We start from the raw sequence: 20,112 nt of genomic DNA on the forward strand, positions 1-20,112 counted from the left end.
ATTGTACACCTCTATCAAGTCATCTCTCATCCTCCATCACTCCATTGAGAAAGTCCCAGCTTGCTCAGCCTTTTGTCATAAGACATGCTGTCTACATTACAGTTTACACCTAACAGCAGCAGCTTCCGGCATTTAGATGCTCCGATTCTCAGGAATATGAATAGCTGGTATGATCCCTTTAAAGATTCTGACCTGCTCCGCTAATTGGCAGGCCATGTTTTGGTGCCAAGATTTGAATATTTAAAGAGCATCTGAACTGAGGTTCAGGGCTCAATCATTAACTCTGGTTCTATCTGCAATAGTGTTTAGTATTTCAGTTTCATTTGGATTCTCGTCTAGTCACATCAGGTCCCATCTTGGGTCTAGTAACATCTTGGATCTAGTCAAGAACCCTATTCTCATTTCAGTCTCAAAATTGTGTCTCAATTCTAGTCTCAGATACTCCACACTAGGATCCTTACTGTCCTCGCCTAGGCCTCTCATCACACTCTAATCCAGGCAGCATTCTGTAAATCTCCTTTCACCCTCTCTAAAACACTTGCTAGCTGGAGAAAGGGACCTGGGAAGACTGTCTTGGATCTCCACCAGAGGATGAAGCCACAAGACGGATGTGGTCTGTCCAGATCTAGTGCTGGACTGTTTTCTAAATGCTAGTTGGATATCGCACCCAGTCCTTCAGTCTCTACACCCCTTTCATCCACATACTCCTTTCTCTTGGAATGGTATTGTTCGTTAATGGCAGTGTTAAGGTGAACAATAGAAAAAGGAGGCAAGGTTTTGACCTAAAACTTCGACAATTCCTTTTCTCCCACGGATTTTGCTTGAGCCCCTGAGTTCATCCACCAGATTTCCTGCTGGAGTGATTGTTTTGCCTGGGAAGAGTCATTACAGAGGAGGTGTGAAGCTGGTTGTTTGTACATAAGCACAAAATGCTGGAGGAACACAGCATGTCAGGCAGCATCTAGGGGGTAGACCATTCGGGCTGAGACCCTTCATCAGAACACAAACATCCCCATCCATAGATGCTGCCTGATCTGCTGAGTTCCACCAGCATTTTGTGTGTGTTACTCTGGATTTCCAGCATCTGCAGAATCTCCTGTGCTTATGTTGTTTATTGTATACAGTGTTCAGAAGTGTACAGTGGCAAAACGCTTCTCTAGAGAAATTTGCCAAGAGCAATCATGGTCAAGAGCATGATCGCAAACAACATATGACACGCACATAATGATGTTCGCGTTCCCATCTACATCAACGGAACTGTAGTGGAGCATGTATCAGGTTTCAAATTCCTTGGTGTCCACATTTCCGAGGATCTCACCTGGTCCCTGAACTCCTCCATCCTGATCAAAAAGGTGCAACAGCGCCTTTATTTCCTGTGGAGCATGAAGAAAGCTCACCCCTGTCCCAGGATACTGACGGACTTTTTCCGCTGTACCACTGAGAGCATACTCACCAACTGCATCTCAGTGTGGTATGGCAATTGTCCCGTATCGGACCACAAAACACTCCAGCGTGTGGTGAAAACTGCCCAGTGGATTATTGGCACCCAATTGCCCACCATTGAGAACATCTACCATAAACACTGCCTGGGCAGGGCGAAAAGCATTATCAGGGATGCATCTCACCCTAACCATGGACTTTTTACTCTCCTCCCATCCGGTAGGCACTACAAGAGCCTCCGCTCCCGCACCAGCAGGCACAGGAAGAGCTTCTTCCCTGAGGTTGTGACCCTGCTGAACCTCTCATCACAGCGCTAAGCAGTATTGCATCCGTATTGTACTGTCTCAGTACTTCTATATTTGTGTGCTGTAGCACTTTTTTCATTCACAGTTATTTAGTAAATAACACTATTCTTTGCACTTCTGGTCAGATGCTAAATGCATTTCATTGGCTTTGTATCTGTACTCGGCATAATGACAATAATGTTGAATCTAATATAATCTAATCTAATGTTGATGATGATGAATGGTTAAGCTACTAGTGCTGACCTGCAGGTCACCCTTGGGCAAGGTGTAGCACCTCCTTAGCAACCCCCCCCCCCCCCCACCCGGAATCAGGATCACGTGAAGCCATGGGAGCAGGTGGTGGATGGTATATGAGCAACTGGTGCATATCACAAGTCCTGGTGCCTCAGAAAGGCGGCATCCATTATTGAGGAGCCTCATCACCTAGTATATCCCCTCTTGTCATCGTCATCCTCAGGAAGAAGGTACAGAAGCCTGAAGGCACACACTCAGCGATTCAGGAACCCATGAACACTGCCTCACTTTTAAAATTTCTGTTTTTGCACTATTATTCTTAATTTAACTATTTTTTATATATTTAAAATTATTGCATTGTACCACTGTTGCTAAGTTAACAAATTTCATATCATATGCTGGTGATACTAAACCTCATTCTGATTCTGATTCTGGTTATGCGACCACTGACGCTAGGCAGTCAATCTCTGAGGTGTATTGATAATGGCTGGGGGCCACTGTCTTGTAAAGGCACTGTCCAGAAGAAGGCAATGGCAAACCACTTCTGCAGAAAAATGTGCCAAGAGCAATTATGGTCAAAGACCATGATCACCCATGTCATGCGACGTGGTGCATAATGATAAAGATGATGAGTAGTTTTGCTACTAGACTTGTATCCGTTGACATGGATGCACAAGTTGAGATCCCAACAGGGCAACTGGAGAGTAAATGTGGAGTGAAAAACCTAGTGCCAAAAAACTCACAGGTTTTCTTCAGAAAGAGGTGAGTACAGGCAAAGCCGTCCACACCATTGAGAACATTTACATGAAGCGCTGCCACAAGAAAGCAGCATCCATCATCAAGGCTCCCCACCATCCAGGTGATGCTCTCTTCTCACTGCTGCCATCGGAAAGAAGGTACCGGAGCCTCAGGACCCACACCACCAGGTTCAGGAACAGTTGCTGCCGCTGACTGTAAGGGATTTGTACGTCCTTCCCGTGACTGCATGGCTTTCCTCTGGGTGCTCCAGTTTCCTCACACAAACAAAAGATGCAGCGTATAATAGGTAAATTGTCCCATGGTTGGGCTCATGTTAAATCGGGGGGTGCTGGGTGCATGGCTAGAAAGACTGGAAGGACCTCTTCTGCACAAACAAACAGCTAGATAGAATAAATAGATAGATAGATAGATTGATATATAGAATAGATTGATAAATTGATAGCTCGATAGATTGATAGATTAGATTATGAGGACACTTAGTCCTCGTTTATTGTCATTTAGAAGTGCATGAATTAAAAAATGATATAATGTTCCTCCAGAAAGATATGACAGAAACACAAGACAGACCAAGACTAAACTGACAAAAACACATAATTATAACATATAGTTACAACAGTGCAAAGCAATACCATAATTTGATGAAGAGCAGACCATGAGCACGGTAAAAAAAAAGTCTCAAAGTTCCGATAGCCCCATCATCTCACGCAGGTAATAGAAGGGAGAAACTCTCCCTGCCATGAACCTCCAGCGTTGCAAACTTGCTGATGCAGCACCAGGAAGCACCCAACTACAGCCGACTCAGAACCCATCCCAAAACTTCGAGCCTCTGACCAGCCCTCCGACACCGAGCACTGAGCACCATCTCTGCCGAGTGCTTCGACCCCGCCCCGGCTGCCGAGCAACAAGCAAAGCCGAGGGCTCGGGGCCTTCCCCTCTGGAGATTCTGGATCACACAGTAGCAGCGGCAGCGAAACAGGCATTTCAGATAGAATGGATAGATAGAATAGATTGATAGATAATATAGAATAGATAGATAGATAACTAAAAAAAACACCAGGCTCCTGCATCTTCATTCACCACACACTGAACTGATTCCACAACCTAGAGACTGCACAACTTGTGTCCTCGCTGTTATTTGTTTATTTTATTATTTGCACAACTTGTCCTCTTTTTCACATTGGTTGTTTGCCAGTTTATGTTCACGTATAGTTTTTCATTCACAAATTATATTCTATTTCCTTATTTTCACGTAAATGCTTGCAAGAAAATGAATTTCAAGGTAGTATGTGGTAATATTTACGTATTTTGACAATGAATTTACTTTGACTTTGACTTGGAAGTTGCAATGCTTATCTTATCCATGCAAGTATATCTGTAGCATGCAAGCCACCCCTAAAGACTACCTCCTCAGTCAAGGGTTCAGTAATGAATGGTCATCCACACCCTGTGAATGAATAACACAAGAGAACACAAGAGATTCTGCAGATGCTGGAAATCCAGAGCATCACACACAAAATATTGGAGGAACTCAACAGGTCAGATGATAGATGGGTAGGAAGGTTAAAGGGCTGGGGAAGAAGGAATCTGATAGGAGAGGAGAATTGAAGAAAAAGAAAATAGAGGGGCACCGGGCAGAGGTGATAGGCAGGTGGAGGAAAAGAGGTAAGAGGCCAGAGCAGGGAATTGAAGAGGGAAAAGGTGGGGGAGAGGAATTACCAGAAGGAGAAATCAATGTTCATGCCATTAGGTTGGAGGCTACCTAGACAGAATATGAGGTGTTGCTCCTCCACCCTGAGAATGGCCTTATCAAGAGAAAAAAGGAGGCCGTATACTGACATGTTGGAACTGGAAGGGGGATAGAAATGGAAATGGTTGGCCACTGGGAAACTCCACTCTTGGCAGATGGACTGGAGGTGCTCATTTCTCAAAGGCATTATTTATTTGCTGATACAGCACAGAATTGCCCAGCAACCCACCTATTTATCCCTAGTCTAATCACAGGACAATTTACAATGACCAATTAACCTAGTCACCAGTATGCCTTTGGACTGTGGGAGGAAACTGGAGCACCTGGGGGAAAATCACGAGAACACAGGGAGAATGTGCAAGCTCCTTACAGACAGCACTGGAACTGAACTCCGAAGTCCAGCTGGAACTGTAATCGCGACACACTAACTGCTACACTACCACGGCACTTAATAGAAGTTAGTATTGTGGGCTAAGTTTGGCTGGTCTGATGATCCCACGATCTCTGATCCACTTTCAAGGACTCTACAAATCATTTTCTGAGTGCAATTTATTTATTATTAATAATAAATGAAATTGATGGAAGAAAAAGTTGCGGCTGACAGTGCATGAGTTACATCATGGTATGGACAGACAAAGTTTTGAAGAGCTTATTAGAGCCTCTCAGATTAAGGACAGATGGAAGGCCATAATTGCCCACGTCATACGGCATGGCACATAATGATGGTAATTATTATTTGTATTTTCTTGCATTTGCACATTGGTTATTTTCAACCTTTGTGCCTAATTTTTCATTGATTCTATTGTATTTCTTTGTTCTACTGTGAATATCCACAAGAAAATGTATCTCAGGGCAGTATAAAGTGATGTGCATATACTTCGATAATAAACTCACTTTGAACTTTGAGGGATGTCAGCCTGAAACGTTGATTGCTAATTCCGTCCAAAGATGCTGCCTGATCTGCTGAGTCCCTCCCGTGTTTTTGTGTGTGTTGCTTACGTTCTGCTGAGCTCCTTGGGTGTCTGAATGGTGTAATTTCAGGCAACTTCACAGTTCAAGCAAAGTGGTGATATTCATACACTGGCGGCAATGTGTTGATCCCTTGACTAGATGAACTGCAGAGTGATGAAAGTTCTTAGCTACCACCTCATCCTTTAATTAGTGGTATGCTTTCCATTCCAGCGTCGCACCTACTAAATCTACTGATGCCTAGCCTTGTGCTTTTAACAGTAGACTTAAGTCTCTGTTCGAAAGTTCAGGTATATTATCCAAGTATCTATACCACCTTAAGATTCATCTTCTTGCAGTCACCCACAAAACAAATAAACACAACAGAATCCACAAAAATGCAAACCATAGAAACCATAGAAACTATAGAAACTACAGCACAGAAACAGGCCTTTTGGCCCTTCTTGGCTGTGCCGAACCATTTTCTGCCTAGTCCCACTGACCTGCACACGGACCATATCCCTCCATACAGCTCCCATCCGTGTATCTGTCCAATTTATTCTTAAAAGTTAAAAAAGAACCCGCATTTACCACCTCGTCTGGCAGCTCATTCCATACTCCCACCACTCTCTGTGTGAAGAAGCCCCCCCTAATGTTCCCATTAAACTTTTCCCCCCTCACCCTTAATCCATGTCCTCTGGTTTTTTTCTCCCCTATCCTCAGTGGAAAAAGCCTGCTTGCATTCACTCTATCTATACCCATCATAATTTTATACACCTCTATCAAACCTCCCCTCATTCTTCTACGCTCCAGGGAATAAAGTCCTAACCTATTCAACCTTTCTCTGTAACTGAGTTTCTCAAGTCCCGGCAACATCCTTGTAAACCTTCTCTGCACTCTTTCAACCTTATTTATATCCTTTCTGTAATTTGGTGACCAAAACTGAACACAATACTCCAGATTTGGCCTCACCAATGCCTTATACAACCTCATCATAACATTCCAGCTCTTATACTCAATACTTTGATTAATAAAGGCCAATGTACCAAAAGCTCTCTTTACGACCCTATCTACCTGTGACGCCACTTTTAGGGAATTTTGTATCTGTATTCCCAGATCCCTCTGTTCCACTGCACTCCTCAGTGCCTTACCATTAACCCTGTATGTTCTACCTTGGTTTGTCCTTCCAACGTGCAATACCTCACACTTGTCTGTATTAAACTCCATCTGCCATTTTTCAGCGTATTTTTCCAGCTGGTCCAAGTCCCTCTGCAGGCTCTGAAAACCTTCCTCACTGTCTACTACACCTCCAATCTTTGTATCATCGGCAAATTTGAGGAATTCTGCAGATGCTGGAAATTCAAGCAACAAACATCCAAGTTGCTGGTGAACACAGCAGGCCAGGCAGCATCTATAGGTAGAGGTACAGTCGACATTTCGGGCCGAGTCCCTTCGTCAGGACAGAATCCACAAAAAACCACCCGTAACAAAGACCGATGAGCATCCAGTGTGCAAAAGAGGACAAATTGTTGAAATATTTTAAAAACAGTAAACAGAAACACATGGAACGTGAACTGCAGAGTCCCTGAAAGTCAGTCCATGGCCATGGAGCAGTTTCAGCACTGAGGCAAGCGAAACCAGTCCAGGAACGGCTGTAGCTCCTGAAGCTAGCAGCGTGAGACCCAAGGCTCCTGCACCTCTTGCCTAATGATAGTAGCGACAAGCGCGGGAGATGGGTCAAATACAGCAGACCGTGCTAAATACTGGTTCATTTTCCATTCTTAAGCCTCAACCACTTTAATCTGACTCTAGGCTTCATTCAGTGCAGAGTGATGGAACCTTGACGCATCGTCCTGCATTCTGGAGAGTCAACCTTGCCAAACCCTTCGAGATCATAAAATCACAAGCTTGTTTATATGGTTGAAAAGTACATTTCTTAAAGGGAAATTACAGGCTGCGGATTACAGAGATCATGGATCAGATGAGGTATATCTAGTAGAAAATCTAGTGAGTTTTGTGAGCTGCCTGCAAAATGAAATCATATGTCTCCAACATCATCTTGGAAAGGATTTATTGGTCAGAGGTTTGATTAACTTGGAAAACCTCCAGATTTGTCCATCCAGTTACTTCAAGCTTCAAGTTTATTTATCACCTGTACATTAAAACATTCGAGTAGTTGGGTGAAGATACATCTCTACCAAAGGAGGTGTAAGGTGCTTCTTCCCTCTGCTAGCCTGCAGGGTCACGTAAAGTCATGGGTGCAGGTGGTGAATGGTTGTATGAGCAGCTGATACATATCACAAGTCCTCATTGTGTGACTACTGGCACCAGGCAGACAATCTCCGAAGCGTATTGATAATGACTGGGATCACCCATTTTGTAAAGACACTGTCCAGAAGGAGGCAATGGCAAACCACTTCTGTAGAAAAATTTGCCAAGAACAATCATGGTCATGGATAGAAAAAAGATTAAGAACAACAGCGTGAAGGGTGTCTTCCCCACTGGCAATGATCAGATTAAAGACAGATGGGAGACCATGATTGCTCACATCATAGGACAAGGCACGTTATGGGGATGATGTTGAAGCATACAGTGAAATGCATCAGTGGTCCAACAACCACCACATTCGAGAGTGTGCTGGGGACAGCCCGCAAGTGTCGCCACACATGCTGGTGCCAACATATCATGCCCACATGTTCAGCAAAACAACACAGAACACAACAAGCAACAAACAACAACAGCAAAGACAAGCCTCATTCCTCCCTCCCATCTACGCACATCACGGTCCTCCAACCCCAAGGCGGGTCTCCAGCTTCTGTCAGCATATACAACCTGAGATTCATTTTCTTGCAGGCATTCACAGTAAATCCAAGAAACACCATAGAATCAATGAAAGACCACACCCAACAGGACGGACAATCAGTATGCAAAAGACTACAAAGTGTGCAATTACAAACAAGAAAAACAATATTAATAATCAATAATTAAGCAATAAATATCAAGAACATGAGATGAATAGTCTTTGAAATTGATTAATTCATAGGTTGTGGGAGCAGTTCATTGATGGGTTGAGTGAAGTTATCCTCTTTGTTTCAAGAGCCTGGTGGCTGAAGAGTAATAACTGTTCCTGAACCTGGTGGTGTGAGTCCTGAGGCTCCTGTATCTTCTTCCTGACGGCAGCAACATGAAGATAACATGGCCTGGGTGGTGAGGTTCCTGATGCTTTTCTATGACAGCACTCTGTGTAGATGTGCTCAATGTTGGGGAGGGCTTTACCATGATGGACTGGAATATATACCTTACCTTTTGTAGGATTTTCATTCAAGGGCATTGGTGTTTCCATACTAGGCTGTGATGCAACCAATTAATGTAAACTCCACCAGACATCTATAGATGTCTGTCAGAGATTTAGATGTCATGCCAAATCTTCGCAGTCTTCTGAGGAAGCAAGTGCACTGCCGTGATTTCTTTTCAATGGCACTTATGTGCTGGGCCCAGAACAGATCCTCTGAAATGATAATACTGAACAATTTAAAGTTGCTGATCCCCTCCACCTCTGATCCCCCAATGAGGACTGGCTCATTGGACATACATTCGGGTCCGCAGGCACCAGGCTGTGACCACCCCAGTGCTCGCAGGTATTCACAGACTGGGTCCAACTAATGGGCCTTGATTTCTGGACTTCTGATTCAACCATTGGGCCTCTATCATTGGTATCATTCCCAGGACACACCGACCACTGAACACCAGGCTTTGAAATGAAACCACCCCACCACCCCATCACAGCTACGCAGCATCATATAAGCTGCATTCATGAGAAATACTTAAATTAAGTAATGCTATTACAGCACCAGTGACCCAAGTTCAATTCCTCTGGATGCTCTGGGTTCCTCCCACAGTCCAAAGCTGCATGGGTTAGTAGGTTAATTGGGTATAATTGGACTGCACAGACTTGTTGGGCCGGAGTGGCCTGTTACCGAGCTGCATCTCTAAAAACGTAAAAACATGGATAACTTGTACATAGTTTTTACAAGAAAGAATACAATTAGAATTGCTGTACCAGACCATGATGCTTTCAATGGTACATCTTAAGCTTCTCATTAGAGCAGTGGCGATGTGTCAATGATTGCCCTATTGGAGGACTCTGGATTTCTATGCCAAACGTCAGCCACATCTCAGCACTGTTGTATAGAGTCCTGATGAAGGGTCTCTGCCCGAACTTCACTCCTCTCCATAGATGCTGCCTGACCTGCTGAGTTCCTCCAGTATTGTGTATGCACGTTGCTCTGGATCTCATGTGTTGTATTATTGTTCTCTAACCATCTTTACCATCAGTTTGTCCAAGGCAGCTTCACCCATTAAGTGAAAAATCCAATCCATCCACGTTTGCATTCCTCCTTAAACCAAGCATGTGAATTGCCTGCTGTGTTACCTACTTTACAACAGTGTCTGTAACATCAGAGGCACTTAATTGGCTGTAAAGTGCTTTGGGACTGCTAAAGGTAGCCATATCAATGCATCTTTGTTCTTTTTCATTTCCCCATTGAGTTTTAACTTTTGTGGACCTGGACTGGCTTCACTGCTTGCTGCCTGTGCAGCGAAGACTATCATTAGAATGTTAGCTTTCTCATGAGAGCACAGTGGGTAAAATTACACTTCCCAAAGCCAGAGTCATTCCTAATATTTTACTTTATACTTTATTGTCACCAAACAATTAATACTAGAACGTACAATCATCACAGCGATATTTGATTCTGCGCTTCCCACTCCCTGGATTACAGATATTAAATATTAAAAACAGTACAAATTAGTAAATATTAAAAATTTAAGTTATAAATCATAAATAGAAAATAGGAAAATGGAAAGTAAGGTAGTGCAAAAAATGAGACAATCCTCGGTGACTCAGTTATTGACTTAGTATTTATTTAACGATACAGCGTATAGTAGGCCCCTCCAGCTCTTCGAACCAGGCCACCCCAGCAACCCCACACCCCGATTAACCCTAACCTAATCACGGGACAACTTGAAATGATCAATTAATTTATCCTGTGTGTCTCTGAACTGTGAAGGAAAGCAGGGCACCTGGGGAAAATCACACATTCCATGGGGAGGATGTACAGATTCCTTTCCAGAGGGCACTAAGATTGAACTCCAAACTCTGACACTCCGAGCTGTAATAATGTCGTGCTCTACGCTTCCGTGGTGTCCCATGATCTACAGATGTGACCCTGGAACCCAAGTAAATTCTAAATATTCCTCCAGGGCCATTTTACAGAATAGTTAAGACCATAAGACAAAGGGGCAGAATTAGTCTATTTGGCCCATCGAGTCTGCTTTGCCATTCCACCTTAGCTGATTTATTATCCCTCTCAACCCCATTCTCCTGCTTTCTCCCCATAACCTTTAACACCTTTACTAATCAAGAATGTATCAACCTCCACGTTTAGTATATCCAATGACTTGGTCTCCAAAGCCATCTATGGCAATGAATTCCACAAATTCTCCACTCTCTAACTATCTCTGTTTTAAAGAAACATCCTTGTATTCTGAGACCATGCCCTCTAGTCCTAGATTCCCCACAATAGGAAACATCTTCTCCTTGTCCACTCTATCTGGGCCTTTCAGTGTTCAGTAGGTTTCAGTGAGATCCTTCCCTTATTGAAAGTGAATTTTTAACTGCAAGAGATTGTCACAGCCAGGCTGTGAATCAGGTTCAGCATTCGCCCTCGTGAATTTACATGTTCTGCCTAATTACTGTTTCATTATGTCTGTATTTAACTCCTTTCATTTTGTTATAGTCTTGTTGAGACTTGACCAAAAGCACAGCAACGTTTATGCTCCCTGGTTACACCCGTCTTTGTCCAGGAAAAAGGACTACTGTTTCGACAGACACTGGAAAGGAGCGGTGTTCATTTAGTAGTTAGTTATTGCTTCCAGCCGCAGTATTGGCATCTAACTTTCAGTTTGGGAGTTTTAGTTAACAGTCCTGTTGGCTTGACATTAATTGTTTTTCTTTTCCTTTAAATTCTGCAACAGTTCTTATTAAAGTAAGTGAACTGTTGACCCGCTTCAGTCTTTCTCTCTCTCTCTTTTCGCAATCGGGCCATATCCGAACATTGTGAAAGAGATGCATGTAACCCAGAATGGATGACGGAAGTGGGTGCTTGATCCCATCACCAGTGTTACTGGTGACCCAGGGGAATTTTCTGATGAGCCGGCAGCTTTCATGTTCACTTTCTGGTGACATTCCAGCTCATTTCACTCAGCCACAATGGAATTTGAACTCACAGTGTTTGAGAAAGAAGTAGAAAAAAGGAAGTCTTGGAATTATAAGGACATCACAAATGAAGCATTTCTGAGGTATTGAAGAAGAAGCTGGCTCTCCCATGAGAATGGGTTTGGGTTTAAGAGGGATAATAAATCAGCTCTGATGGAACAGTGGAACAGACTCGATGGGCCAAATACCCCAGTCATGGTCCTTTGTCTTATTCTGGTTCCCATGACCAGAAGGATGTGGAGAGGGTGCAGAAGAGGTTCACCAGGATGCTGCCTGGATTAGAGAGCATGTGTTCTTTGCATGTGTTGGACAAACTTGGGCTGTTTTCTCTGGAGCTTTAGAGGCTAGGGAGAGTTCTTACAGAGGTTCGTAAAATTATGAGAGTCATAGATTGAGTGGACAGTGAGAGACTGTCCCAGAGCAAAAATAGCTAATATGAGGGACTATAGCTTTTGGTGGTTAGAGGAAGGAATGGGGGCATGTAAGAGTTAGTTTTTTTTCACCCGGAGTGTGGTGGATGTACGGAGCACCCTGCCAGAGGTGGTGGCGCATGCAGATACATTAGAGACATTTACGAAACCCCTAGACAGGCACATGTATACAAGAGGAATGGAGGGCCATGTGGGAGGGAGGGGTTAGATTGATTTTAGAGTAGTTAAAATGTCGGCACAGCATTGTGGGCCAAAGGGCCTGTACTGTGCTGTAATGTTCTATGTTCTACAGAGAGGGTAGACAGACAGTATTTTTTTCCCAGTGTTAAAATGTCTAATATTGGATGAGCGGAGTTAAGTTAAAAGGAGGTGTGAGGGGCAAGTTTCTTACATAGAGTGGTAGGCGTCTGGAGTGGGCTGTCAGAGGTGATGGTGGAAACAAATACGACAGACACATTAAAGAGGCTCTTAAATAGTCACAAGGATGTGTAGAGAGTGGAAAGATGTCGACATTGTGTTGGCAGAAAAATAGTTTAGTGAGGCAGTTAATTATTCGTTTCATTAGTTTGGCATCATGTTGTGATCTAAAGAGCCTGTTACAGTGCTGTACTGTTCCCGGTTCTGTGTAAGCAACCTTCATCAAGATTCAGATTGTTTAATGTCATTTCCAGCACACAAGTGTAAAGGAGAACAAAATCACTGTTACTCTGTATCCAATGCAACACAAGAAACAATAACATAATGAATATAATATTAAAAGCCACAATAAATATAAATGCAGAAGATAGCTGATATATAGTTTAATTGTATGTCCATAAGTAGGTACAGGAGTGTCAGTACATAAGGTGACTGACAGGGAATGATAAAGTTGTGGTGGTTGGGGGTGTGGAGGAGTGGGTTAATGGATGGAGGTGTTTGATCGGCCTTACTGCTTGGAGAAAGTAACTATTTTTGAGTCTCGTGGTCCAGGCATGGATGCTATGTGGCCTCTTCCCTGATGGGAGTGGGACGAACAGTCCGTGAGCAGGGTGGGTGCGATCCTTTATGATGTTACTGGCCCTTTTCCAGCACCATTCTGTATATATGCCCTTAATGGTGGGTAGGCTGGTGCCGGTGATGTGTTGAGCGGTTTTAACTACCCATTTTAGAGCCTTCCTGTCCGCCGCAGCACAGTTTCCGTACCACATGGTGATGCAGCTTGTTAGGATGCTCTCTACTGTGAATCTGTAGAAGGACGTGCATAGTCCAGCTCTCTCGAGCCTCGTCTGACAGTAGAGGTGTTTGGTGAGCTTTCCTGATTGTGTACAATGTGTTCTGGAACCATGGGAGGATGTACGAGATGTGTACTCCCAGGAGTTTGAAACTGATGTGCTACTGCTGTAAAGGGCAGAGGTGTGAGTGGTGCAAGTTCCCCTAGAACCGATAACCATCTCCTTTGTCTTATTGACATTTATGTGACTTCTCTCACCTTGGCAAAGATGCTCTGTGTTGGCATCCACGTGGTCTTTGATGGATGACAAATCTGAGTCCGATGATGAGGTCACCAAAGCACTGAAACATACAATGTAATGCATCGCTTGTGTCAATGACCAGCACAGTCCAAGGACAGCTGGTGAAAGCCCACAAGAGTCATCAACACTTTCAGAGGATAATGAGAGTGAGGTGCAAGCTGCCAGTGCAAGCGGTGGATGTGGGGTCAATTTCAACATTTATGAGAAATTTGGATAGGTATATGAATGGGAAATTGGCTGGGTGCAGGTCGAATGCACTAGGCAGATTAATGGTTTGGCAGAACTGGATGGGCCGAAGGGCCTGTTTCTGTCCTGTAGTGCTCTATGACTCAATGTATCTCACCACTCTCTGAGTGAAGAAGTTCACCCTGATAAACATTTCACCTTTCACCCTTAACCCATGACCTCTGTTTTGAGTCTCACACAACCGCAGTGGAAAAAGCCTGCTTGCATTTATGCTGTCTACACCCTTAATCATTTTGTATACCTCTTTATATCTCCTTTTATTCTCCTTGTCTCTGGGGTATAAAGTCCTAACCTGTTCAGCCTTTCCCTACAACTCAGGACCTCAAGTCCTGGCAACATCCTTGTAAATTTTCTCTGCACTCTTTCAATCTTATTGGTGTCTTTCCTGGTAGGTGACCAGAACTGCACACAATACTCCAAATTAGGCCTCACCAACATCTTATACGACTTCAATGTAACTTCCCAACTCCTGTACTCAGTACTTTGATTAATGAAGGGCAATGTGCAAAAGCTTTCTTTATGATTCTGTCTACCTGTGACACCACTTTTAAGGACTATTTTTCGATGTAGATCCTCTCTACCTGTGACACCACTTTCAAAGACTACCTTTCAAGGTAGACACTACCTACCTGTGATGTTACTTCAACTACCTGATTTGATACCACCACTATTTTTTGCTTTCTGCCGTCTGGTCTTCGTGGTGTGAGTGATACGATCAGGAAAACTGGATTCCTCACTGCATTGCACTCTAGTTAAATGGCACAACACAAACTAAGGTAGCAGTCTGTGGTGTAACCTCTATTATAAACATAGTGTAGCCATTTTTTGAGTCCCAAGATTCTAGAAGCAATAGGGAATCTTAGAGACACAGGAGACTGCAGATGCTGGAATGGAGCAACACACAACTGCTAGATATAGTCAAGAGGTCAGATAGCATCAGTGGAGGGAAATGGACAGTCATCACTTTGGGTTATAGAATATAGGACATAGAACATCACAGCACAGTACAGGCCCTTCAGTTCACAGTGTTGTGCCAGCGCTTTAACCAATCTAACACCTCTCTCCTACTTATAGTTTGTTCATTATGTGCTGTTTTGTATGATGTGGTCCCACGACTGTAATGATTCTTGGCAAATTTTTATGAAGAAGTGGTTTGCCATTGCCTTCTTCTGGGCAGTGTCTTTACAAGATGGGTGATCCCAGCCATTATCAATACTTTTCAGAGAGGAGTGTCAGTGGTTGCATAACCAGGACTTGTGATATGCACCAGCTGCTCATATGACCATCCACCACCTCTTCCCATGGCATCTGATCGTGGGGCTAAGCAGGTACTAACCTTGCCCAATGGCAACCCGCAGGGAAAGAGAGCCGTATCTCTACTCCACCGCCATCCTGCATATGATAGCCCTCCATTTTTATGTCATCCACGTGCCTATCTAAGAGTATTTTAAATGTCCTTAATGTATCCGTCTCTGCCACCACTCCTGGCAGGGCATTCCATGTACCATCACTCTGTGTGTAAAAAGCCTACCTCTGACATCCCCATTTATTACCCCCCCCAAAACCCCTCATATAGATTCAAAAAATCTTGTTGTGAGTACAACTCAATCTCATACAGATTCGAAATCAGAATCCGATTTATTATCAGTGACGTATATTGTGAAATTTTGATGTGGCAGCCGTGCAAGGCAAGGCATAAACATTACTATAAGCTACAAAAAATATCAACATTTAAGTATGTATATGTCACCCTGAGATTCATATTCTTGTCAGCATTTACAGGGAAAAAAATAAAACAAAATTCATGAAAACTATACATAAGCAGACAAAACTGACAAATGCTCAGTACTTTCAAAGTCAAAAATCAATGTAAATTTATTATCAAAGTAAACTTATGTTTCCATATGCAACCTTGAGAGCGCTGTCACAGGAAAGCAGCATCCATTGTCAAGGACCCCCACCACCCAGGCCATGCTCTATTCTCGCTGCTGCCATCAGGAAGAAGGCACAGGAGCCTTAGAAACCACACCACCAGGTTCAGGAACAGTTATTACCATGAGATGAAGAGTCCTTGAAAGTGAGCCCATAGGTTGTGGGAACAGTTCAGTGATGGGTGAGTGAAGTTGAGTGAAATGATCCCTTTGGTTCCAGAGCCTGATGGTTGAGGGGTAATTAACTGTTCCTGAATCTGGTGGTGTGAATCCTGAGGTTCTTGTACCTTCTCCCTGATGGCAGCAGCAAGAAGAGACCATGTCCTTGGTGGTGGGGGTCCTTGATGATGGATGCTGCTTTCTTGCGACAACGTACCAAGTGGATGTGCGTGATGGTGGGAAGAGAGGTGGACTGGCAGGCTGGATTGTGTGCAACGGTACACTGCTGGGAGACTGTAGCATCGAACGCTAGACATTGTCGCTCAGGGTCTTGGACTAAATATGTGTTTTTTTTCAAGTGACGATGTTTCTTTGCTTGGTACTTGAATTATGTTACTCGCTATTTTGAATGTTTTACACCTTGGCCCCAAAGGAACTCTGTCTCGTTCGGCTGTATCAATGTAGGGGTTGAACGATAATTAAACTTGATTTTGATTTGATTTTACCCAGGATGGACTGGGCTATGTCCACTTCTTTTTGTAGGATTTTCCGATGAAGGGTATTGGTGTTTCAAGATACTCTCCACTATACATCTATAGAAGTTCGTTAAAGTTTTAGTGCTGTAGTAGTATTACACTATTTCACTGGAAAGGGTCTGAGTCTAAAATGTCGACTGTTTATTTTCCTCCATAGATGCTGCCTTACCTGCAGAGTTCCTCCAGCATTTTGTGTGGGATTTCCAGCATCTGCAGAAACTCGAGTGTGTTTCTGACACTTCTGTCTTTTTATTTTTACTTTTATAAACAGCATTTTTTGTCATTCTCCAACAGCCATATGAAATTCGAACTCAGATCAATATTCGAGGTGTCAGGATGATCACTATATATCTCTCTCTATGGTTGCGTGGGATTCAAACTCAGGTCAATATTCGAAGTCTCTGGATGGTCACCATATAGCTCTAGGTTTGTAAATGCGATGTTCTTCAAACTTTATTTTGCCCTTCTTTTCAGTTCTGTGTTTTTCATTTGCAGCAACCCTTCCCCAAGAAATTCCCATTCTCGGAATTTGTGCCCAAGGTCTATTCGCAAATCAAAGAATTTATCTACGCCTGTCTCAAGTTTTCAGAAGATCTTCATTTGAGGTAGGACTGTGTGAAAGAGACCAAACGTGAAGGACAGATGACATTCAAGGCAGCATATTGCATTAATTATTTGGCTGGTTATCCATCATATCTGACGATGAGTTAGATTTGGGCAGTTCTTCTGTTAAACATGAAGAGACCTGTGCAGGAGAGTTTTTTTTAAAGTGGAAAAGCCATTGCACTGGGGCAATTCCACTCTCTTGACCTTGGATGTACAGGTCCAGTAGTAGGAGTAGCAGTCACAAGTGAGGTCTTCTTTAGTTGCAGAAGATGACCGTGTTGTGTCTTTTGCTCTCCACGTGGTGTTGCAGAACCACCTTTCTGGCTGTTGAATCTTACTGCCGATCTCATCTGCCCCGTCCACTGGGAGCTGAATTCACATTCTAGGACAGGTGTGTCCCTATCTCACCAGGGTACGAGGCTACCCAGCTACCCACACCTGGTTTAGCCCACCTGTCGAAGTGGTGTACTGGAGTGTGGCTGCTGTCACATCCGAATTTTCAGTCTCCCTCCTGTATGTTAATTCATCATCGCCATTGATTCAGCCCACAGCAGTGGTGTCGTCAGCAAACTTGAATATGGCATTGGAGCTGTGCTTAGCCACGCAGTCATAGTGTAAAGCGAGAAGAGCAGGGGCTAAGCACACAGCCTTGTGGTGTACCTGTGCTGATGGAGATGTTGTTGCCAATCCAAACTGACTGCATGTAAGGAAATCTGGGATCTGATTGCACAAGTAGGTATTGACGCCAAGGTCCTGAGGCTTATTGATTAGCTATAAGGTGATGTGGCAGCAGTAAATTGCAATACATAATGATAAAAAACAACTATAAATTACAATAAGAAATACAGGTATGTACAAAAAGAGAGCAAAAAAAGAAAACAAAAATAGGGTTCATTGTCCATTGAGAAATCTGATGGCAGAAGGGAAGGTGCTGTTCCTTAAACACTGAGTGTGTGTCTAAAGGCTCCTGTACCATCTCCTTGATATTAACAATGAAAAGATGGCATGAACTGGGCGATGGGTGAACTTAGAATCAGAACCAGGTTTATTATCACTGACATACGTCATGAAATTTGTTGTTTTGTGGCAGCAGTACAGTGCAAGACATAAAAAATTATTGTAGTTACAATCAGAATTATAAAAAGAATAAGAAGTACAAAAAGAAAGCGAAATAGTGAGCTGGTATTCGAGGGTTCAATGTCAGTTCAGAAATCTGATGGCAGAGGGGAAGAAGCTCTTCCTGGGACTTTGAGTGTGTGTCTTCAGGCTCCTGTACCTCCTCCCTGATGGTAGCAATCAGGAAGGGGCATGTCCTGGGTGGCAAGGACCCTTAATGATGGATGCTGAATTTTTGGAGCATTGCATTTTGAAGATCTCGATGGTGGGGAGGCTAGTGTCTATGACGCAGCTGGCTGAGTTTACAACCTTCTGCAGCTTTTTCTGATCCTGTGCATTCCCCCCCCCCCCCCGCCATACCAGACACTGATGCAATCAGAATGATCTCCATGGTGCATCTGTTGCAATTTGCTCAAATCTTTGGTGACATACCAAATCTCTTCAAATACCTAATGAAATATATCTACTGGTATGCCTTTTTCGTAATTGTGTCGATGCGTTCAGTAAAACTTAGTTTTGTAAGCCATCCATACATAGAAACATAGAAAATAGGTGCAGGAGTAGGCCATTCGGCCCTTCAAGCCTGCACTGCCATTCAGTATGATCATGGCTGATCATCCAACTCAGAACCCTGTACCAGCCTTCCCTCCATACCCCCGATCCCTTTAGCCACAAGGGCCATATCTAACTCCCTCTTAAATATAGCCAATGAACTGGCCTCAACTGTTTCCTGGCAGAGAATTCCACAGATTCACCACTCTCTGTGTGAAGAAGTTTTTTCCTCATCTCGGTCCTAAAAGGCTTCCCCTGTATCCTCAAACTGTGACCCCTCATTCTGGAGATCATACAGATCATTTCAAAACAGAAGTATATCAAATTTGTGTTTATAGTAATCTGCACAAATCCATGCATCAGAGATGCAATGAAAAACTTACTTACAGTGGCATCACAGGCACAGAGCGTCAGATAAGTAGCATTTACAAGAAATTATTAAAATTAATCATAGGTTTTGAATTATTACAAGAAAGCACAATCAGAACAAAGAAAACAAAGTCCATTATTGATAGCTCTGGGCGCATACTCGCTGGAGTTTAGATGAATATGGGACAATCTCATTGAAACCTATTGATTATTGAAAGGCCTAGACAGAGTGGGCATGGAGAGGATATTTCCTATACAGTAGTGGGGGAGTCTAGGACCTGAAGACACAGCCTCAGAATGGAAAGACATCCATTTAGAACAGAGATGAGGAGGAATTTCTTCAGTTATTAAGAGATTGGGAGGTTTAAATTAAATATGTTACTCGGAGTCTGTGTCTGTATACGTTAACCATTATTAATGTAATCCCAATCTCTTTGTATCATTATCATTGTTATGCTTATCAATTTGAAACTCAATCAAAAAGATTGAAAAAGAAAGAAAGATGAGGAGGAATTTCTTCAGCCAGAGGGTAGTGAATCTGTGGAACTCATTGCCAGAGATGGCTATGGAGGCCAAGTCATTGGGTACATTTAAGCGGAGGTTGAATAGTAAGGATGTCTAAGGTTACATGGAGAAGATAGGAGAATGGGGTTGAGGTGGATAATAAATCAGCTATAATCAAATTCTGCTCCTATGTCTTATGGTCTTATTGTGTTACTCTCCCTACATCCCAGGCTGTCTAGTCCGGACTATGTTCTCGTAAATCTGCTTTGAACTCTTTCCAGTTTAATGATGTATTTCCCCTGACAGGGTGACCAAAACCGTGTACAGTATTCCAAGCATCTTGTACACCTGCAATATTATGTCCCAACTCCTGTACTCAATGCCCTGCCTGCTGAAGGGCAGAATGCCAAATGCTTTCACACCCTGTCTACCTGTGGTGCA

At 43.3% G+C, this 20,112-nt stretch overlaps 1 protein-coding gene across 7 annotated transcripts in view; it reads left to right on the forward strand.

Annotated features, from left to right (window-relative positions):
- Positions 1-20,112, forward strand: part of LOC140196877 (exocyst complex component 6B-like) — an 877,039-nt gene that overhangs the window by 544,720 nt on the left and 312,207 nt on the right. For all 7 annotated transcript variants that reach the window (XM_072256771.1, XM_072256773.1, XM_072256776.1 and 4 more), the window contains exon 15: positions 17,020-17,129. In XM_072256771.1, the coding sequence (XP_072112872.1) occupies positions 17,020-17,129 (110 nt within the window). The remainder of the gene's footprint in view (positions 1-17,019; positions 17,130-20,112) is intronic.

Source organism: Mobula birostris, chromosome 4 (genome assembly GCF_030028105.1).
Source record: "Mobula birostris isolate sMobBir1 chromosome 4, sMobBir1.hap1, whole genome shotgun sequence".
Lineage (NCBI taxonomy): Eukaryota > Metazoa > Chordata > Chondrichthyes > Myliobatiformes > Myliobatidae > Mobula > Mobula birostris.